We start from the raw sequence: 23344 nt of genomic DNA, 5'->3' as shown, positions 1-23344 counted from the left end.
CCTGGTCCCTACACTTCCTACCTTATTGCTTCAGGAGTGGGATTATCATGGGCTCTTTTTCCTGCAATGGGGACACTATGTGCACTGAGTCTCTAGTTCAGCGACGTCCAATAGAAGTTTCTGTGATGTTGGAAAGGTCCTATCTCTGCGGAATCCAACGCAGGAACCACTAGCCACATCGAGCTATTGAGTATTTGAAAAGAGGCGAGTGATACTAAGGAACTGAAGCTCTAGTTTTATTCAATTTAGATTCATTTAAATTTAAACAGCTTTGCATGGCTAGTGGTTACTATACTGGATAGGGCAGCACTACCAGTTCCTTAGTCTTTGTATCATAAAGGTAAGGTTTCCCTTCTTTTTCCCTTAAATAAAGAGAAGCTGGTGTCAGACCAGACCAGACTGCTGTGGCAGCCAGTTAACTGGGATTCAGAAAAGACCTGGGTATTGAAATGAACAAGTGAAGCACATGCATTTGTTCAGACTAACCCCCCATATTAGGAGAGGGGGCTGTTTTTAAACTTGAGCCCCCAGCTTATTACCTGTGGTCAGGAGCAACTGCACCCCTTTGGCTGGGAGAAAACTCCTGGGCAACTGCGTGTAAACAGTTTGACAAGCCCTGAGGGCTGGACGTGTTTTTTTTTTCTGTTTTGCGGTACGCGGGCCTCTCACTGTTGTGGCCTCTCCCGTTGCGGAGCACAGGCTCCGGACGCACAGGCTCAGCGACCATGGTTCACGGGCCCAGCTGCTCTGCGGCATGTGGGATCTTCCCGGACTGGGGCACGAACTCGTGTCCCCTTCGCCGGCAGGCAGACTCTCAACCACTGAGCCACCAGGGAAGCCCTTTTTTTTTTTTGTCTGGACGTGTTTAACAGCCCTTTAGCTGGTGTGGTTTAGGATTTGCCCTGCTGCCTCTCCCCGGGTAGGACACCTGTCAAATCCTGCCTCACCTTTCTCCTGCACACTTGTGGCTAATTTGCTATTCCCAAGCCTCTTGAGAGGAGCTGGCCACCTTGTTAAGTGGAAGATGATCATTATATTTGGATGCTCAGCACCTTCCCTTGGCTGCCTCTCCAAAGCCTGAGAGTTCCACAGGCTGGCCACATCTGACTTCTGAAATCCATTCATTTCGGCAAATTGCAGAGGGATCCAGCATCTCATGAGGTAAGAGTAGAGGCCCTGCAAGGCTCAATCCAGCCCCCAGAGCCTGAGAAATATTTCTTAGGCACCTATTATGTGCTAAGCTCTACCAGAGAGACAAAAATCAACAAAAGGCTTATTTCTTGCCCTTATGTAACTGAAAATGGGGGGTGGAGTAGGTTGGGGAAATGAATGACAACACAGTATCTTGTTATTCACGTGATGCTCCATGGACCAGAAACATCAGCACCACCTGGGAGCTTATTAGAAATGAAGCATTTCAGGCCCCACCCCAGACCTAATGAATAGAATCTGCATATTAATGAGGTCCCAGGGGATTCAAATGTACGTTAAAATTTGAGAAGGCCTGCTATAGTATACACCTAGGTTATAAGCACCATGACAGTGAGAATAATAATGGCCATTATCTATAAAGAGACTAATGCATGATGGATTTTAAGTGCTTTCTATATATTAACACATAATAGCTTCACAACAGCCCTCTGAAGCAGATTCTATGATAGCTCCCATTTTACAGATAAGAAAACTGAGGCTCAGAGTGGTTAAGTAACTTGTTCAAGGTCACAGAGCTAGTAAGTGTTAGAACCAAGATATAAACTCTGGCTCCACAATAAAAAATATCCAGAGATATAATTAATGCGCTGTGAAGGTCCTTAGCTTTACCTAAATAGCTTCCAAATAGCATTTTCCTACTAGTAGCAACTAGACTTAATCATCTCATCTGTAGACGAAGGCATTTCTACCTTACAAAGTTGAGTGTAAGGGTTAAATTAAACTCTGAAAGTAAAGTAGCTCACATAGCACATGGCACATAGTAGGTGCATCAAATGTTCATTACCTTCCTTCGGGCATCCTTATGCCTCCATCAAGGGAGGGCTTACAAGGAATCAGACGCAGTTTTGGTCTCTTTACCTCCCTTCTCAGAATCCTTTCCAGCTCCTCACTCCTTATAGGAGAAAGTCCTGACAACTTGGCGGGTCTCTCAACCTTCTTTCCTGTCTAATTTGTTGCTCTACCCAACACCTCTTCAGAACAAGGTCTTGCTTTCTGTTTTCTCACCTTCCTGCCCTCCATGGTATGCATTCTGTTCCCTTAGCAGAGAGCTTCCTTCCCTATAGCGATGCAGCATTCATTTGATGTCTTTGATACTCCCAGACCTGCCCAAGTGTACAACTTACTTAACCTCACTGCACCTCAGTTTCCTCATTTGTGAAATGAGGAGAGGTGAGGCTAGCTTCTGCCTCAAGGGGTACTGTGATGATTGAATTAGTTAATACACACGAGGTATAGAGCAGGACCTGCCACATACTAAGTGTTGATCAAAACCTCTTATAATGTCTAACAGGAGGTCAACCTGGTTTAAAGAAGTAAATAATAATCCCTGCCGTTGACGGATCACCTGCTAAGTGTCAGTGATCGTGTGTGGCACTTACATAAGTTAGTTCATTAGTCATTGAAACAGCTCCATGAAGTAGGAATGATTATTTTTTGTGTACAGCTAAGAAAACTGAGGCCTGAAGCATGTGATCAGTAGAGCCAGTGGCAATCTAAGGGCTATCTGAGTTCACACTGGCAACATGGCTCTTTGGGCCAAAAGCCAGAACATATAGGTTTCAGACCCAGCTCTGTTCAGTTCCGCAAGCATTTATTAAGCACTTACTATATGCTATCCACTGAGCTAGGCCCTGGACACTCAGTGCATCCTGAGGTTGTAGGAAAGGAATCTTGGAGGAGGTGATGCCTAAAATGAGTCTTGAAGGATGAACGGATAGGGGTAGTGAGATGACGGAGCAGAGGGGAGGCAGTGGTTCAAGAAGAGGGCAAAGCATGTGCAAGGCACTGTGGCACTGCCTTGCAAATCCACTGAAAATATGCTTATGACTCCAGAGAAGTCCACTCATCCCTCTAGGCCTCAGTTTTATCATCTTCGACAGGAATGAAGCATGTTTGACATGCCTGTTCTCAGCTTTTCTCTTGTCTTTAAATTCCATATCCAATGATGGAACAGTCCTTATTTTGTGAAACAACCAAACACCTTTTGAATATACACAGAAAACTAAGATTGGAAGGAAATACTCCATATGGTCTCAGTGCTTATTCCTGGATGCAGAGACTATGGGTGACTCAAAGTTTCTTCTTTAAAGTTTTTGTGTACTTATATTTTATTTAATAAGTATATTAGTTTTATATACTGTAAACATTCATAAAGATTATAAAAAGATTCTAGAGATTAGCGATGAGGCTTTCAAATATTATTTCTTTAAAACCATAGTCCATGGACAGCAAGACAGACTAGCGAAGACAAGCACAGAGCAGGGCCTGATGCCAGGAGTTCAGACACTAGTTCTGCAACGTTAGCTGCATGACCTTGGCAAGTTAATCAACTCCAGTTAAGTTAATGTAACCAAAAAAAACAAAAACAAAAAACCAACAAACTTTCAAGAAACATAGTTCCTCCCCTCAATGCAAGCTACTTTGATTATTTTTTAATTCAATTCTACTTAATTTTTAAAAAAATGCAGGTTATAACCCACAGCATCAGGGGAAAGGGCTAAATAGTATTTTCAGCCTTGTGGGCCATTTGGTCTCTGTCACAACTAACCACAAGTGCAAAAGCAGCCATAAATAATATGTAAACAAGTGGGTATGGCTGTGTTCCAATAAAACTTTATAAAAACAGACAGTAGGCCAGGCTTGGTCTGTGGGGTATTGTTTGCCAATCTCTGCACTGCATTGGTTTAATGGCCCATTAATGGGCTGTAACCTACAGTTTGAAAAATATTGGGATTAGAGTTGCTTTTACCCTGGCCAGAGCGTTGCAGCAACGCTCATGTCACAAATAGATCATGTTTTAAAACTTTGTTTCTTCACAAATAGATCATGTTTTAAAACTTTGTTTCTTAAGTTAGTTATTTAGAATTCAACATGCATTTTGTTTTTCATTAGAAGCATTTATATAATGGTTGGAATTCCAGGCGAGCCCACAAAAGCCCACAAGTAGCCCTGCAGAAAACAGGTCTAATATATGGTTCTCCCACTCTGGGTTGTCCCCATTCATTCATTGACTATGAATTTCTCCAGGACCCACTAGCACTGGGTGGACATTTTAGGGGACTTTTGTGCCAGATGTGATCACTGCCCTCAAGAAGGTGAGAAAGTAGCATTCTTCCTCTGGGGAAAGGCGTTCTGCACTGCTGCTTAAGATGTCAGGAAAAAACAGCCCTCCTGTCTCCTCCTTCTTGCTGTTGAGGTTCCTAGGGTGTCAGCCCAAGCAGTCTTTATGTTGGGGAGTATTCACTGTGGTGTGTAAGCCAATCAGTTGTGAGCTGTGTGGCTAATAATGGTCAGAAGTACTGAACTGTGCAAATGATTCACTTGTGTGTTATTTATTTTAAAAAAGAGTAAAGTAGAAGAGTGTAGTGAACCTTTGTCAACTTTTTTGGGTGCTTGGAACCACTGATGACCTTACCGTTTGGAGAATTTCCCATATTATTATTCCATAGTTCAACAAGGTAGAAATTCACCTTTCCAGACACCCCTGCTACTAGGGTGCAGGGATGTGACCCAGGCCCCACTGATTTAGAAGCAAGTGGTGTGACATAGATGGAACATGACAAGAGTGGTAGCAGAGACATTCAGTTTTCAGGGGTAATGGTGACAGAGGTCCTGCTGGGAGTGGCCAAAGTTCAGCCTCAGTGGTATAAAGTCCAGTGTCTATGGCTCTGAGCAATCCTGGGGTGCAACTTGGGCACTGCTCCAGGTTGTGTGGGCTCAGAGCCTGCTTCTCCAGCTTCAATGCCCTCCAGAAGTCTTCTTAAGCTCTACTAAACATTTAGAGTCATGGGACCATCATAGGCCACACTTGTCCCGCATGACAACATCAGACGTTCCTTTCACTGGGAGTCTTTATAACGATTCACCCAGCCGTCTCAGAGCTATCTTCTGCCCCAGTGACACTCAGGTGCAAGGAGATAAGATCCAGTTGGGTGGTTGTGAGAACTGCCCTGCTTTATGAACCCCAACATCTCTTGTAACAACTCCACAGAAGTAGCTTTCAAGGTCCCTGCAAGGGACATTGCCAGTTATAAGGATCAGTGAATTCAAGGAAGCCCAAAGCTCTGGAAGTACTATACCAAGTACTATAGATACTTGGTATTTATACCAAGTATCTATAGTACTACAAGGCCAGATCTAATGAACCAACCTAGGGTCATTCTGTCCATAAGCAATGTGGCTTAGTAACACAGCTGATATTGTAATTCTTATCATTTTTCCAGGGGAACAGAGCTAGAAAATTAACCCAACGTCAGATTCTTATGCAGGAGTGGCAAGGATTCATTAACCCTCTGCCTACACTGGGCCTCCCAGAGGTTTTCTTTCTGCTCAGCAGGTTCAACTCTTGCAACTAAGCATTCCTACTAGTAGTGCTGCTTGTATCAAGGATACCTCTGCTCACTTGTGTTCTGATATACATTCCTTGATGGGAAAGAAAGGGGAAGGGTTCTAATTAGAAGGCTGGAAATTTTGCATAACCCTGGGTATGTCTGTTGGAGTGTGTTAAAATTTGGATACCACCTGTCACATACTGACGTGCTGGGGTGACCTTTTGGGAGGGTTTCTTAGAAGATGTATTTGGGTACCATTAACTTCTAATATCTGGTATGTTTTCTTTATTAACTCTATTTCCTCAAGTGTAAATTCTTCCATTTGTTAAGACTGTTCTGCTTCTTCCATTCGTTTTCCTCAAATAGTTGGTGATTGGATACTCATGTTTGTGGTTGAGATTTCCCTGGTAGACACAGGGAAACAGATGTCTGCCACATCTGTTTACACAGCTCTGTTACAAAAGGGGCGAAAGCTGCCACTGCCTAGATGTAAATTCTGGTTTGTTTCCCATGAGACTCGGGGAGAGTAAAACTACCTAATTGTCTAGTCTTCTAGGTGAAGCTGATCTCTGTTCCTCTCAGGCACGATCAGTTACTGCAGGCAACAAAACACTCCTATTTATCCAACTCCTTTTAATTTTATGATGACAAATTACTGAAATCATTCATGGCCAAACACATCTAGGAATCACTAGTCTTTCCAGTAATGATTTGGGGCCGGGAAATTTTGTCATAGATTTAAGATGATTCTATTAAAAAATAGTAGTAGCTTCACATGACCCCCATCCTCAAAACTGAGGTGTTTACATTTATCATTACTATTTGGAAAATGAATATAGCCTAATTATAATCATACAAGATTTATCTGAGTTTTTTTTTTTTTCCCCTAGATAAAGTATCTGAGGGACTGAAAGATTTCAGAAGCTCAAAAAATAGTAGCCAAAGTCCTGGAACAACTTAAACTACAGAAATTTTATACTGGTACTGAGCTTCTTCAAAACCCCACAATGAAAAATGAAGCTATCCAAAACCAATGTAGCAACTGGAAAGCTATGCCCACATGAAAGAGTCAAATGGTATACGGAGGCCTAGTTCCAAGTACTCCAGCCAAGAAAGGCTCTTCTGACAAGCAGAGATGGTTTGAGGCACAACATAATCCGTATTTCAGTCAACAAATATGTTCCAGGCCTTCTGCTCGGCGTGGACAAAAAGCACATAATACTTAGCTCCTGTTCTTGAAGAGTTTATGGAAAACCATATAAACACCATGGCCTTACTTGACTTTGCCAGAACAGAGATAGAGAGTCAAGGAAATGTTTTTGATTTGGAGGGAAAAAGAAGACCGAAAAAGAGAAAAAAAACCAGCTCCAAATTAGAATCCTACCTCCCACTGGAAACGTCTTGTTTGTAAGTTTTGGTATGAAGCTGCTGTAAACACTTGTCTGGAAACAAGAGTCCTCTCTCCTCTGAAGCCCTTACCTGTGTGTTTTCAGACGCTAATAAATATCAACGCCTAGCCTATCGTGGAACGGGAAGAAACAGCTTTTCGTCTGGAAGGAATCATACACAGGCTCCTTCAGGGACAACGATAATAACATTTTAGAGCCAAAAAATAAAAAGAAGATGTATTATATCAGCTCCTTTTTGGTGGGGGTGAGGGGAGCTCCCCTTGTGCCAGGCATGGCTCTGGATGTCTTAGCTACAGTATCTAATTCATTGCTTACACCAGTCCCAAGAGGCTGGTTTTGTTCTCATTTCACAGTTGAGGAGAAGAGTTTCAATAGCGGTGAAATGACTCATTCAAGGTCCCAGAACTAGAAGAAGCAGAGCTGGGATCCAAACCCAAAGGTCGATCTGACTCCCAAATCCATACTCTTTCCAGAGGACCAAAGTGAACAGAACTCAAAAAATGACAAGTGTTTTCTGTTTTGTGTCGTCCCCTGAAAATTCAGCCAAGGAGGAATGGAAAGACCAAGATAATTGACTCTGACAAATTCTAGGACACGTTCTCTTTACTCGGCTCCCCCTTGCAGCTCATGCCTCTTTAAAACTTGTCCCAGAAAGTTTGGAATCCTTAGATGGTCTCCCTAGACTTACAGACACTTCAACTACACTCTGAATCCTGAAATAGATTCCGGAAGGGAAGATGGAAACTACATAACAGAAAATATAACAGGAGCCATGCAACTGTGTTGAGTTGGGGGCAGGGGGTATGTCACACGATGAGATGTATATTTTAGAAGTTTCAGTCTGGTGGCCATGAGGATGGAGCTGGTCAGAGAATATTAAGCCTCCCGTCCAGGGAGACCATTTAGAAATCAAATGCAGTAATAGCAGTAAGAGGAAACGAGGGACTGAACCATGCAGTGAGGCAGCAATCTGGGGAGGAAGGATTAGAGGAACGGGAGACGGGCACAGAAGTAGCATCAGTGAGACCTACTGACCAGCTGGCTGTAGGAAGGAGGGAAGGAGAGGAAGGAGTGTGGAGTGAGTCCCAGTTTTCTGACCGAGGTGAACGGGTTGATGGTGATGCCATTCTTAGAGACTGGGGGCGGGGGGGAAAGGAGGAACAGTCGGTTTGGGGGGAAAGATGTTGGCTTTAGTTTTGAGGTGGTTGTGGGCACTCCTGATGGAAATGTTCCATAGGCAGTTGGATCAACGGATTTGTCCCTTCTTTCATCCTACAAATATTTACTGACTTTGTGATATATACCAGATGTTGAGCTTGGCATTAGGTGTGGCGTGACAACAAAAACAGATGTGTTCCGTGCCCTTATGAAGCTCACAGGCAATAAACACACACACACACACATTTGCTGTGTTGGGCAGAAGAGAATAAGGTGCCCTGAGAAGAACCAGCCTGAGAGTGTGAGACTTGACAGTGGAAACTGGAAGGCTGAGCTGGATCAGGTTCTGGAGCTCAGAGGTGGTGACGTCTGGCTGGAGATGGAGGGGTTGTCATCTGCATAGAGGCGGGAATTGAAGAGTGGCGGGGTAGGTGAGTCAGAGAAACTGCCCTATTCTACAGGCTGCTGGGGTAGGGATGGGGGCTGAAGAACTAGGTACCCCAAAGGCCAAGGCCAGTAGTTTCCATCCTCCCAGCCGTCACGATTCATACTCATAGAAAGCAACGTCTTGGTGTGTCTGACTGAGGTTGTTTTCTGCCCAGGGACCACGGGCACGTTGCCACCTCTCCTCTTTGGGCATATTTGGCACATGAAAATATGCACACGGCACCCACTGATTTGGCCTGGATGGCGGGAGACATGAGTAATCCTCTGATTAAGTTAATTCCAGACTGGATTGAAATATTGATGCTAACTTGGGATAAAAAAAAAAAAAAGAGTCAACTTCTGTCTCGCTCATCCTCCATCCTCTACTCTAAACTGAAAGCCAAGAGACATGGTTTAGGAGCCCAATTAAGCCCGATCCATCCTGGCAGAAACAGAGCATCCAGTGAGTGTTTTAAAACCACTTGGAACCATTTAACAAAGAAAAGTGCATTGAGCCCAAACTGGGAGTTGTTCAGCTATTTGCGGATAAGATCTCCAACAACAATAATAAAAGGGAACATTTACTGAGCACTTACTACGTGCTGGGCACTGTTCAATGCATTCAATCTTCAAACAGCCTTATGAAGGATTTATTCTTAGGACCTCTATTTTGTAGACGAAGAAACTGAGGCACGGGGAGGTTAAAGGCACTTTTCCAAGACACCCTGGCTTTTAATTGGAAGAGCCTGGATTTGAACCCAGAAGTCTGGATCACAGAGCCTGTTCTTTAACCACTCGATAAACAGCGTCACTACTGCAGTAGTTAGAGTGAACAAGCCTGTGTACACAGGAGGAGGGGCCTGATTTGTGAGATGCTGGGACGAGATGTTCCCTTAGGAACAGGTCCATATCTCTGTGGACCTGTTCCCAGGGGAAGAGGGGACGCCTCCAGGCAGCCTCCTTTCCTGGTGGTGGTTTGGATTCCTTGCCTCTGAGGGGCTGAAACCATCCTCAGAAAATCTTGGGATTTTCCAGGTAGAAGGCAACCTGGAAAGCTCTTAGTGCAGCTACTCGTTTACAGATACGGAGGCTGAGGCATGGGGAAGTGGACGGATGGCGCTGGGGAGCAGCAGAAGCCAGGTCAGAGGGAGCTTCCTCTTCCAGGGAGCCCTCCCTTCCTTCTCTGCCATGAGGATTCTGCTTCATGGCAACTGCTATGCTGTCTCCTGCCCACATGAGAGGCCCACTTCTGGCTGAGCAAGTGTTATGGTTTCCCCCTGGAATCCCCAGGGCAGACAGGGTGAAATGAAGATAAAACATCTCCCACCCAAGGAGCTGGTATCCCCCTAAGCTGCCTTCACAAGGAAGCCCCCTTGCACTGCAGAGGCCTCATCCCTCCAGATGTGAAGACCCTCTCTTCTGACCCAGGCCACTTTTATCCCAAACTGGGCCAGCCCTATGCAAACCCATTTCAAAGATTCCACCCAGGTCTCAGATAACCCCTCAAGGTCATCTAGACCCCTCCAGTGAGTTTCTGGAAACTGGGCAGTTCTGACCCCCAGCATCCCTCTCCTCCCCCACTCCTGTACCACCCTGGAGGCAATACCTACTCACCATAAGGTGGTGTTGGCCAGAAGGGAGCCCCTCTCTTTGGCCATCCAAAGCCAACACAAGTCTTACCTTTCCACCTGGAGGTTGACTTTGGAGGGCTCCACGTTGGGATTTTCCCATTCCATCTGCGGGCAGTGCATGAAATAGCAGAGGGTGTACAGGGCCTCAGGCTCCCAGTAGAGTGCCCCCTGCTTGTGGTGCAGGGGGGTGCCATTGCCATGGTGCTTGGCGTTGAGGGGCTGCAGGTGATGCATTGCTCGGGACACCAGGTCACCTGTGGACAGAAGTAACATTTCAGATCCTTCAGGCAGCCAAGACTTGCAGAGAAGATGTGCCTGGAGATCTCAGCAGAGATTTCCATCCTGAGATTCCCTCATTCAATGGGAGTGGTCCCATGAGAACTCCAGGCCACATATCAAGCAGAGAGGAAAGCATTTGTTCATTCGCCACACGACTGTCAAGGGCTTTCCAGGTCTGGGGTGCTGTTTCAGGCACAGAGGGCTGCTAAGATAACTCCAGTCCTGCCCTTCTGGGACCCCTTGTTTCTAACAAGGCACAGAAAGCCCTTTGTATGTGTCTGCTTCTGGCCTCCCTCACCTTGGGACACACCCTCTGTCACATCCTCTGCTGTAACCAGCACTGCCTCCTTTGCAGTCACAAGAACTGTCACTTGCCTTTAAGCCTGGGCATACGCTATTCCCTCTATCCAGAACATTCTCTCTCTCCTCTTTTCCAGGCTAACTCCTACTGATTATCCAGGTATCGGCTTATATATTAATTTCTCCAGGAAGCCATCCTGGAATCTCCCGCACTCCCCTGTGTCTCATATCACACTGTACTTTCTTGGGTACAGCATTTAGAGCACTGTGTCACAATATTCTTTTTCTTTGTCAGTCGTTCCCAACAACAGCGACTCAGTCCTAAATGACACTTGTTATGCGATAGCACTAATTCATTTGATTCTCACAATACCCTATAAAGTAGGTACCTTTATAAACCCATTTTACAGATGAGGAAACAGAGGCTCAAAGAGGTTAAATAACTTCTCAGGGGTGCACAGCTATGAGCAGCAGAGGGAGGATTTGACCCCGGCAGTCTGGCTCCAGAATCCATGCACTTAACTGTGCTCCTTGAGGGGCATGTTTTACTTTTCTCAACGCTGGCAAACCTTGAGAACACTCTGGTCTTTCTCACGCTTTCTCAGAAGGAAACCAGCCTTCTCCTTAATCAAACCAAAGCTGTATGCTCCCAGATTGGCCGTGGAGGGAAGATCCTCCTGTGGGATGCTGGCTGGGCCTGAAGCCCCGACTTTCCTTGGCTAAGATGGTGTTTCTCAAACTTGGATTGCTTGTAAGCGACCTTCGTGAGTGTAGCTGAATCCAAACACCACCCGTACCATTATTTACTTAATCTTCAATGGACTCCCTTTGTTTCTTAAAATACATATATCTAAAAAGGAAACATTATGTCACTGCCATAAACGGAAAATCAGTATCACCTGCCATAAACAGAAGGTCACTGTGAAAGTTAACCTGATGAAACGGAAACAGCGTAATCAATTTATAGCTGAATTCTGGTCCTGCTTTCTACTCTTATAAATAATGAGTGAGAGCGTTGTTAGGGGCTCATATCAAGTGGAGCCTTTCTTCTGAAAGTAATTAGCATTAAAATAGAATTTAAAAGAGTCACTCCCATGACCAATGTTATTTAAGGCACTGCCCCCGTCCCACTGGAAATCATCTCATGCACAGTGGGAGGTGTTGCACACTTGGGGAGACACTCCTCTAAGATACCTGTGATGGTGAATTTTATGTGGCAACTGGGCTAGGCTACGGTGCCCAGCTGGCTGGTCAAACACTAGACTAGATATTGCTGTGAAGCTATTTTTTACATGGGATCAACATTTAAGTCAGTAGATTTTCAGTAAAGCAGATTACCCTCCATAATGTGGGTGGGTCTCATCCAGTCAGTTGAAGGAAGGCCTTAGGAGAAAAGATAGAGGACCTTGAAGAGGAAGGCATTCTGCCTTCAGACTCATGACTGAAACATCAACTCCTACTGGGGTTTAAAGCCCCCATTCCCAATCCTTCATTGCCCAGCTGAAACCAAGCCTGCAGGGCCCACCAGTTCTCTGCCATCCAGCTGTACTTTTTAACATGACACTTTTTACCTAAAATCCAAACCCAAGAAAGTGAGGCTCAGTGAGAGGCAGGAGTTTCTCCTCTGAAGGCCCAGGGCCTGCCTTCTAGGTTCCCATTTCCTATCTGAGGAAAAGGGCCACTTCTTCAAAAGAAGATTGACAAGAGGACCATTCACCCCCTCTGTGGGAGTGAGACTATGGAGATGAGGTCTCACCTGAGGGTGGAAATGGCAAATATTCCCCTTTCTCTTCCATGCCCATGGCAGACATGCTTAGTCAATCACAGAGCCCTTATCCACTAAGTGTAGATGCAGCCTTAAAAATCCTTCTTGAGGCAAGATTCCAAGCAACCACTATTTCTGATAGGAGTTGTCAGAGGAAAGGAAACTTCTATGTTGCCAGAGTCCTAAGGCCTCATCAAGACGACCTAACCAGAGTACAATCCACTAAGCTTAATATCTGAAACAGTGATGCAGGAGTTAAACAGATAGCAGTGGGGCGGGGTTGGGGGGAGGTTTGCTTCCCTACACCCCTCTGCCTCTTATCAAGCCTAACCTAGAGTCTGACCCTCCTTCTCTCCATTTGCCACTTGCATATATTTATGCAAGAACCTCAAAAAAGAATCAGAGAAGGAAATTCTCTTTTAGTGGCAGGTGGGCAGGGAAGATCCCCAGGGGACCTGCAGATGGAAAATGTGGAGAAACATGGCTCTACATGAACAGTCCCAGCTGCCATTCACTGAGCGCCTACCCTATACCAGGCACTGGGAAAAAGCACCTCACGTGCATTGTTTCTAATCCTCACAAGGCTCTATAGGGTATGTTTATATTATTTTAGCTTTAGAGCAGTGATCTGCAACCAGGGTGATTTTGCCTCCCAGGGGATGTTTGGCAATATCTGGAGATATTTCTGGTGCCATGTCCGGGGGGCTGTTACTGCATCTAATGGGTAGAGGGAAGAAATGTTCTTAAACATCCTACAATGCACAGATCAGTCCCCACAAGAAAGAATTTAGCCCTAATATCAATAATGCCCAGGTTGAGAAATCCTGTTTTACAGATAAGGAAACTGAGGCTCAAGGTCACAAGGCAGAGATAAGATTCCAACCCAGGTCTGTCTGACTCTAATGTCTGTGCTCATCGCCCTACACTGACCTGAGTCCTTCTTTCAGAGACATCCTGCTGCATCTATGGCCAACTCCAAGTCTATGATGGGGCCATTTGTCATTATGTAGCCAAGGTGTTCACGTATGCTCCTTTCCCTTGATTCAGTAATTCCATTTCTGGGACTCTGTCCCAATGTTAGAATCCAAAATGCAGCAAAATCTTCATGCACAAGGATTTTCACCCAAACCTTATTTACAGGGTCCAAAATTTGACAAAGAAACAAATGTTTGAAAATCAGAGCGTGGTTAAATAAACTCTGGTATGTGATAAAACTTATGCAGTTACTAAAAATGTTTACATAGAATGGCAATAAATGATGAAAAGCTTTGTGTTAAAATGGTAAGTGGGGAAAAAAGTGAAGTTCAAAACTGCATACGGTGTGATCAGGATTATGGTATTAAAAAATATGCTCTGAGTAAATACCAGGAGGAAAAAAAAAGCAAAATGTTGACCAAGGATTTCTCTGCCTAGTGGGATTGTGGGTGACATTCCCTTCCAACTTTTCTGTCATTTCTGAATTTTGAATTATGGCATGTGCTATTTGGTATTATCGGAATAATAAGCTCACCGAGGTGGTGTTTAAATTTCTAGTACCTTCCATCTAGGGTCAGGTTGGGGTACACTTAATCTGTTACAATATTGCCTCTGTTTTATGTTTTAGTTTTTTGGCCAGGAGGCATGTGGGATTTTAGCTCCCCGACCAGGGATTGAACCTGCACCCCCTGCATTGGAAGGCAAAGTCTTAACCACTGGACCACCAGGGAAGTCTCCCTCTGTCTTTCTTGAAAGCACTCATAAAAAAGCTCAAAATAAGGGCTTCCCTGGTGGTGCAGTGGTTGAGAGTCCGCCTGCTGACGCAGGGGACACGGGTTCGTGCCCCGGTCTGGGAAGATCCCACATGCCGCGGAGAGGCTGGGCCCGTGGGCCATGGCCGCTGAGCCTGCGCGTCCGGAGCCTGTGCTCCGCGATGGGAGAGGCCACAGCAGTGAGAGGCCCGTGTACAGAAAAAAAAAAAAAAAAAAGCTCAAAATAAGAAAATCAAAATGGAGTGGAGATGAGAAGAGGATCCATGTTTTGGGGCAGTGCATCACCCCTCAAGTTCCCCAAGGCCCTGGGAAGGCTTTGGCCTTGATTGGGCTAACCATCTCCTCAGAGCATCGTTCAGCTCACCCTGCACTTCCAGGTTCCCTGCTTTTGCTTTTGCTCTTGTTGTTTTCTCATCTTAGAGTGCCCCCCCACCCCGCTTCATCCTCTCAACTACTGACGACCTTCAAGGCTGTGATCAAATGCCACTTCTTCCCTGGAGCCCTCCGGGATGTCACAGATCAGAATCAACTTCCCATTCCCTTGTGTACACACAACACCTGCTTATAAAGTCTAACATGTTACTTGTTTAATTCAGACGTGTTTTAAGTGCCCACACATCTACTTCCCCTACTAAGCTTCACAGGCAGAGACATGACTCATTCATTGTCCTGTTCTTGGAGGAGCAGTGTAGTGTAGTGTAGTGGTTAGGGATAAGCTCTCTGGAGTCAGACTGTCTGAGTCTGAGTCTCCAACCTGCCACTGACTAGCTGCATGATCTTGGGTGAGTTTACTTCTTTGTATACAGGGATGATTATGACCTTTGTGAATTTGTTGTGTGGATTAAATTGATAACATGTATAAAGTACCCAGCATTGGTTTCTTCATTTGAAAAATGGAGATAATAATAGTGCCTAACTCATAATATGAAATGAAGCAATCACAAATCACTTAAAGCACCTGGAATAGGGTGTGGCCCATCCTAAGTGTATATAATAAGTATTCAGCACTATTTCTTTTACTTTGTATCATCCCATCATCATCATGGCCACCATCGTCATCACCATCATTTCTACCTTCATCATTATCACCATCATCATTGCTATCAGCCGAGTCTCTGGATCAGAGGCCGAAAGGATGTCTCTGATGAGGGCTGGCCATAGGAGATGGAATTGGCACGGGGATTCTGTAATCACAAGCTCCATTTCAAATCCCACTCTATGTATGTGCTATCTGCTGCTTCACCTGTCAGCTTCACGAACCCAAAACAACAAATCCACTTGCCACTAGCTGCACTGAGTTTGGGTGTCTGGAGTTTGGCTCTAGGAACCTACTTGAGAAGCCGCTTATAACCAGGTTTTCCAAATGTCAGCCATTTGAGAATCAGCATCATGAATTCTCATGCCTGTGTGCCGCAGGTACAGTTTATTTACTTAATATTTTTCTTTAAATTGGCTAATTCTTTCACACAATAAATTCATTTTAAAAGGAAACTTCATATCACTGCCATAAAAGGAAAACCAATATTTTTCTAGTACCCGTGAAAAATTCATAGCAATTAAAAGTAGAAAGTGTTTTGCGTATCACCTACAATCATCTCCCATGCAACCCTTTGGGAAACGCTGCTCTAACCTGCCAGACTCAAGCTATCAGTGTAGCTCCCTCTAAGCCATCTTCCTGCATGCCAATGCGATCCCCCTGAGACAAAGGGCTGCACATTCCAAAATGGGCTCCTTCTGCCAAAACCTATGCTGTGACAGCACCTTCAATTCCTTCGCCGCTCTTCATCCTCGGTCAAAGACCACTTACTATAGTACGTTTTCAAAACCTCACACAACCCTGGGGTAGGAGGTATGATCACCCTCTTTTCACAGATCCCTGGGGATCCGAGTGATCACGTCACTTGCCCTAGGTCACACAGCAAAGATAAGGAAGCCAAGGCACGCACCAGCATCATAAACTGCGGTTTAACTTGCCTCACTGAAACTCCTCCCCTTGAAAAAAAGAAAGACCATGTATAGCCCAGCACAAAGTAATGAGAGGAGATTTGCTTTAAAGGAGAAGGAGAGCTGGAGAAACAGGGATGGACAAGGGAAGACTGAACTCTGGATCCAGCAGGAAACTTACCATTCATGCATTCATTCATTCATCAAATATTTATTGCATCCTACTGTGTGCCAGACATTGTTCTAGGCACTGGGGATACAGTCAATGATGTTAAAAAAAAGTCTGAGCTCTTATGGGGTTTACAGTCTTGGTGAGGTGGACAGGAAATAAACAAATATATAATATGTCAGGTGGTGCTAAGTGCTATGAAGAAAATTAAAGCAGGAAGTGTGTATAGAAAGCAGTGATGCAGGGAGGGTTAAGTGACTGGGGCTGTCATAGGAAGGCCTCTCTGAGGAGGTGACATTTAAGCAGAGGCCTGAATGAAATGAGGGAGGAGCTTTGTAAAAATCAAGGGAAAAGCTTTCTAGGCAGAGGGAGGAGCAAGTGCAAAGGCCCTGTTGTGGAGTGGAACATTCAAGAAATACCAAGAGGCCAGTGGCCACTTGACCACCTGAAAAGGTCACAGTGCATTTTAGGGGCTGGAGGCAGCAGGACCTTCTGAAAAGATCCCATTTGCATTTGAGAGACTCCCTTGTCCAAGCAATAAGGGCTGTTTTTCTTTCTGGTGACACCAAGGGGAGACAACCCAGAAACCTTTTTATGCACAGTTGTAAATTAATGGCCCCATTTTGATGAACTCATTGAGTGGGAACAACAAGTTCACAGTTTAGTGTGAAAAAACAGAAAGAGGCAGGTTTTGATGAAGCCCTCATTTTTTCCCCTTTAAACAGCAGAAAGCAATTACTCTAATTAATGACTGTCCAATGCAGTTTTAATTGGGAGCCTGGGGGCAAGGCAGGGAATGTGGGCAGAAGGGCTGCAGCAAGATCTTGGAGGACACAAATGTGGGATTGATGGGACCAAATGCAGAGTCGAGTTGGTACAGAGGAATGGATAAAGAAGATGTGGTACATATATACAGTGGTATATATTACTCAGCCATAAAAAAGAACAAAATAATGCCATCTGCAGCAACATGGCTGGACCTAGAGACTGTCATATTAAGTGAAGTAAGTCAGACGGAGAAAGTATCATATGAAGTTGCTTATATGTGGAATCTAAAAAAAAGGGTACAAATGAACTTATTTACCAAACAGAAGTAGAGTCACAGATGTAGAAAACAAACTTACGGTTACCAGGGGATAAGGAGGGGAGGGATAAATTGGGAGATTGGGACTGACATACACACACTACTGTATATGAAATAGATAACTAATAAGAACTTGTTATATAGAACAAGGAACTCTACTCAATATTCTGTAATGGCCTATATGGGGAAAGAACCTAAAAAAAAAAAAAGTGGATATATGTATATGTATAACTGATTCACTTTGCTGTACAAATGAAACTAACACAACATGGTAAATCAACTATACCCTGATAAAAATTAAAAAAAGAAAAAGAAAACCAATAAAATAAACTAAATTAGCCTTAGCTTCTGTTCTCTCAAAAAAAAAAGTGAGAAAAGCCAGAGCCTCTGCTTTCCTTGTGGCCTCAATGGAGGAGACGGGACAGACCAGCTTCCCCCAGACCTACTCCTGACCTGGTCTGCCCACCAGAGTCTAAGCATTGCCTTGAGAATCTCTTCGGGCTCACAGTTAAGAATCACCAGGCTTGTGTCAGTTTGTGGACCTTTGTGGTCTCCTGATTTAGCTTCTCATTCAAATAATTTGACATACAGAGATTCAGCTCTAGTTCTCTGAGTTCAAAATTCAGTTTAATATTTGACAAGAGTTTCATTAAGAGTTCCCCTCCCCTGTAGCATTTTCTTTAGCTTTTGTTTCACAGACTAGTTCACTGTGGGTCATTCATGTCTTCATTTAACATTCAACAGATATTTCCTAAGCTACAGGCGATGTGTTAGTTGCTTAGAATGCAAAGCTGAACTGGATGCAGAAAAGTAGAAAAAGAAAAATGGTTTGAAATGTGACTCTGCCACTTCCTAGCTGTGTGGCTCTGGGCAAAACATTTATCCTTCCAGGTCTTAGTTTTCTTATCTATGAAGTGAGAATAAAAACACCTTTAATATATTTAAAGCACTTGGCATGCAGTAGGTGGTCGGGAAGTAGTGGATATATTTTCACCTCAAGCCATAACAGGCTGGACAGAGAAAGTGCTCTGGACATCACCACTGATCAAGACAGTTCTGGATTCTAATAAGATGCCCTGAGGATAGAAGCAGGGGGAATACAAGCAGAAGTCTCAGCGGGCAGCGGGGTCCTGCCATCTAGGTGCTGGTGAAATACTAGGTAACCTTTGTGAATTCTCACGTCTCCAGTTTAGTTTTGAGGAGAGCATCCCCAATACAGCCTACAGAGCAAACTGCGATCCTCAGACCTGGAAGGAACACAGATCTGACAAACATGATGATCTTACAGAGGCGGACTCTCATTCCACCTGTATCATATAGAAACACCTGGGCTTCCCCCAGAGACAGGGAGTCACGCCTAGTGTTGAAAGCTCTGCCTTGAGAGCTGGACTCAATTCCAGCCATCAGCTCACAGGTGTGGTTGATCTTAGACAAGTTGTTTGTCCCCTTCCTGCCTCCATGCCCACATCTATGTGGATAATAATGGTTACACTGGAAATAGCTCACGTAGATTTTTCATAGATCACCAGGTCAACAGCATCAGGGGCTGCTATTATTATTGTTGGCCATGAAGAAGGCCATAGTCAGGGGCTCTGCCCTCAACCCTGAACAGCCTGGTTCAAGAAGAGCAGGGACGGCTGGGAACGAACCCTTTCCATCTCGCCTTTGCTGGAACAACAGTGGTTTCTGGAATCCACACTGGCAGAGTAACCTTTGCATATGAAGAACAGCTCTCTATGTACACAGAGAGAGCAAGGCTGTATTGATTCAGACCACAGAGCAAGCCAGTCTAAATTATAGTCAGATCAGAAAAGAAGGCAATTTTATTACCTTCTGTCGCCCATGTGGCTGATCAACGTGCTGCTGCGCACACGTTCTACAGGGCTGACTTAATGAACGTAGGGAACCTATTCGTAATTAGCAGCACCCATCTGTGTGCCAACAATTCATATGCGAAAGTCAACATTCAACGAAAATGACAGCATTTAATTTACAGAGCAAACTGTCCTTAGAAACAATTTACGTGGCAAGCCACTCCTGCATGCTGCCTGCTTAGGTGAAGGGCAGGTTTGTTTAGCAAATTCTTTCCTCCAAGAGAAGAACCGGATTTGAGCAGGGCCCCAGCCCAGGTGCTAGGAGGGGCCCTTAAAATATCACCGGACAAACTTTTGAGACCCCAGCGAAGAATGCGTGGGGACCTCTTCCCAGGTTGCGCCCACACAGACATGAACCAACCCTGTAGCCAGATTCGGCCTTTCCAAGGTCACGGGCGTGTCTTGGAAATTTGCAGAGTCCCAAACAGTATGGCATTTCTTCTTTGAGATGTTTCCCCAGGGGAGCTGCTTGGACCATCTACATTTGAATCCCTGGGGAGCTGTTAAAATGCAGACCTTTCCTTATCCCATTCCAATTGTTGCAGGTATCTCAAAATATCCTTCACACACATCACTACCTCAAAATAATGGGCCATCAGAGCTGCTGCTAGATCTTGTTTTATAATGTTCTAATAAAAAAGGCATAGAATTACTGTATCACAATTGAGGTAAAAATATATTGATAACTGTGTTTTAATATAATTAGCTTCCTTTATAAACTTATGCACTTTATTTTTTGCATTTAAAAATATTATTCTGAGGCAGGGTCCATAGACTTCATCAGATTGCCAAAGGGGTCCACGGCAAAAGTTTAAGAACAATCGTACAACTGACCAGTGGCTGGAAGACCCTGTAATCGGAGGCATCTTAGGACTTCAGGGGTTTGATGGGAATGCAAGCACAATTTCCAAATTCAGGTGCCAGGAAAGTAACTCTAGGGACCATAAGGTCCCCCTATGGCTTGAATTGGCTACTGCTTCCCTTTTCAGAGGTGCATGTCATATACTCAAGGGTGGATGCTTGTCCCGGGTGTACAGGGAATTTTGGGGAAGAGGCACAAGTTGCTTTATGGGTCCTGAATTCTTTCATAGTTCAGAATTTTCTAGAATATCACACCAACTCATAATTTAACATACTCTAGCATTTCTGAGATCAATGCTCCAGTTCCATACGGAACTAACACATGGCTATGTCATTTGACAATCAATTGGATCATGAGTAAATACAGTTTTATTTTCCTCTGGTTGGCCAGACTCAGAAAGCACAGCCCCGAATTAGGGGATATACAAGCACAGCAATCATTGCTCAAACTTGGGACACCCCAGCCTTCTTCTCTCCACCTTTCTGCCCCTTTCTCTCCCTCTCTCCCTCTCTCTCCCTCTCTCTCTCTCTCTCTCCCACTGTCTCGCTGTCTCTCTCTCTCTCTGTCTCTGTCTCTCTTTCCTTCTTCATATTTCCTGAGGGCCTACTATGTGTCAAGCAGTATTCTTGGTGTTGAGGTTACAACAACAAACAAAACAAATATGTGTACTCTCCATGAAAAAATATTCTAGTAGTGGGAAACACACAATTTAAAAAAATTAATGAGTAAACTATAGAGTGTGACTAGGGGAAGGAGGGAGGGGAATGATTGCTAATGGTTTTCAGGTTTCTTGTTGGGGTGATAAAAATGTTCTAAAATTGACTGTGGTTACATTTGTATAGCTTGGTTAATATACTAAAAGCCACTGAATGATGATACACTTTAAGTAGGTGAACTGGATATGAATTCTATCTCAGTGGAGCTGTTATTGAAAAACAAACAAAAAAATAGAGTATGTCATAGGGTAACAGCTGGGAAGAAAGGTAAAGCAGTGAGGAGGGATTAGGGTCCTCAGGGTGCTATAATTTTAAATAGGGTAGTTAGGGAAAGCTTCATTAAGGGGTAACATTTGGGTGAGACTTGAAGATAACTAGGGAGCAAGCTATGTGGGTATCTGGAGGGTGAGAATGGTGAAGGAACAGTACGTTCAAAGGCTCTAAGGTGTGCCTGCTATGTCCAAGGAACAACAGGGGCCAGTGTGGCTGAGTTAAGTGGGCCTTGGGAGAGAGTGGAAGAAGATGTCTGAGGAATACAGGAGGGCGAGCCTGGACGTAATTCTGAGGACTGTGGCTTTTCCTATGGATCAGATGCGGAGCCCGTGGAGGATTCTGAATAGAGGACAGATGTGATCCCACTGTAGAAATTAATAGCATTTGCAGGATTTACTGTGTGCCAGGTACTGTGGGGAACCCCTTTATGGGCATTAGCTTGCTAAATCGCCGCAACTATTCAGTATTATCGTTTTCTCTATTTTATAGAAAAGGAAATTGAGGCTCAGAAAAGGGTAGGAACTTGACCTACATCAGAGGCCGAGCCAGGAACTTTACCAGTCTGCCTGATTCCAGAGCTGCTGCCTTCACCACGGCCATCAGCACAGGTGTGTGTACCCAGCAGGTGCTCAATAAAAGGAATCCCCTGGCTGGTTACAAAGCACTGCCCTAAGGGCAGCTGGTGGCTTGGGAACAGACAGGGTAAGAGAACCAGCGTCCACTCACTCAGTTCCGCGATGCTGCCCACGCGGGTGGCCAGCAAGGATTGCTCGATGGTCCTCAGCTCGGACTGGCTGAACATGGGCAGCTCTCCCGGTTTGCTGGTCCGCTGCGGGTCTCGGTGAAGGTTCAGGCTGTCTGGCAGGCAGAGTACCCCTATGGTTGGTGGGGAGAGAGAGTGAAAGGAAAATAGATTGTTATTGTTCAGTTAACCAAAGGAGGGGTGCAAAACCTTGCACAGCCTCAAACCGCACCAGGGCTGGTACCACAAAGCCAACACGGGAACCAAGGCTCTGAATCCTCTTAGAAATGATGTCTAGCTCTTTTAAAAGGTCTTTTGCTGATTTTAACAAACACGGTGGCATCCGTCTGTATGCACACATTTCCAAAGGACACAAAAGAAAATCGCTCCTCAGACCTGGCAGGGATTCCTTCCACGCAGAGAACCCAGCGGTCACTGTCCCACTCTCTGTCCCAGAGGCAGTTGCCTCCCAGAGCGCCCTGGAGGAAGTCTCTGCTGGGATTCTTCTGAGAGCTTGCTTTACTTGCCCAGCAAATTTAACTCTGGGTGGCTGGGCTGTTATCTGTTAGACAAGGCCCTGGCTTTCTCCGTAGAGCTATATGTCAGGAGGTGAAAAGTCCCCATGGACTTTTGTAACTTGTATGGTGAATACCCATGGGGAATCCCTGGAATCCAATTATTTTCATCCCATCCTTTCCATTCCGTGAACATTTAGCGAGAACCTGAGAACTTACTTTGGTTGATTATTCAGATATAATCACTGTTCCCATATCCTCCCCAGCCTCCATAGGCAGAGTGCGCTTTCTTGCTCCTTGACTTTGGGCTTGACGAACTTTGGCCCAAGGTATATTAAGAGACATGATGGAACCAAAGGCCTGAAAAGCACCTGTGTGGCTGAACTTGCTCTTTTGTGTTTTTGCCATTGTTATGAGAAAAACACACCCTGGTTAGCCTGCTGGTCTAAGAAAGGTGAGAGACAGACAGAGCCAATGCAGTAACAATCTGTAGCTTAGAGCTGCCCCACAAAAGCAAATGCTAATTTAATATGTCACTGGGGTTATTTGCTACTCAGCATTATTATGGTGATAACTAACAGATACACCTACCAAGCGTCAATCACTGAGGAGACAATGAACAAGGCAGGCATTGTGCTAAGTTAGGGGCTGAGGATAGAGTGATGGACAGAATACACATACTCCCTGTTCTCAGTGGGCTCACAGTCTAAGTGAAGGAGATGGACTGTTATGCACATAACCACAAAGCCAAATGACACATGCTCTATGGTAAGAGAAGATGAGGAATAAAGGGATATCTTAGCAGGGACCTGAACAAAAGTAGTTGTCAATAAGTAGGAAGCACTTATTGAATGCCTACAGTATTCCCAATCCTGCTAGGAGATGGAAAAGAAGCAGAAGACGTAT

The 23344-nt window shown here is 44.7% G+C and overlaps 1 protein-coding gene across 5 annotated transcripts in view; it reads right to left on the bottom strand.

The window, feature by feature from the left end:
• ABTB3 (ankyrin repeat and BTB domain containing 3) overlaps positions 1-23344 on the bottom strand; it is a 312674-nt gene that overhangs the window by 106228 nt on the left and 183102 nt on the right. For all 5 annotated transcript variants that reach the window (XM_089921234.1, XM_089921233.1, XM_089921232.1 and 2 more), the window contains exons 2-3: positions 21908-22057; positions 10217-10421 (exon numbers count right to left, since the gene is read on the bottom strand). In XM_089921234.1, the coding sequence (XP_089777360.1) occupies positions 10217-10421; positions 21908-22057 (355 nt within the window). The remainder of the gene's footprint in view (positions 1-10216; positions 10422-21907; positions 22058-23344) is intronic.

Source organism: Delphinapterus leucas, chromosome 11 (genome assembly GCF_059928025.1).
Source record: "Delphinapterus leucas isolate spDelLeu-1000000601 "Yukka" chromosome 11, BTC_Dleu_Yukka2, whole genome shotgun sequence".
Lineage (NCBI taxonomy): Eukaryota > Metazoa > Chordata > Mammalia > Artiodactyla > Monodontidae > Delphinapterus > Delphinapterus leucas.
Note: the sequence above shows the minus strand (reverse complement) of the source record. Positions and strands in the feature narration are given on the sequence as shown.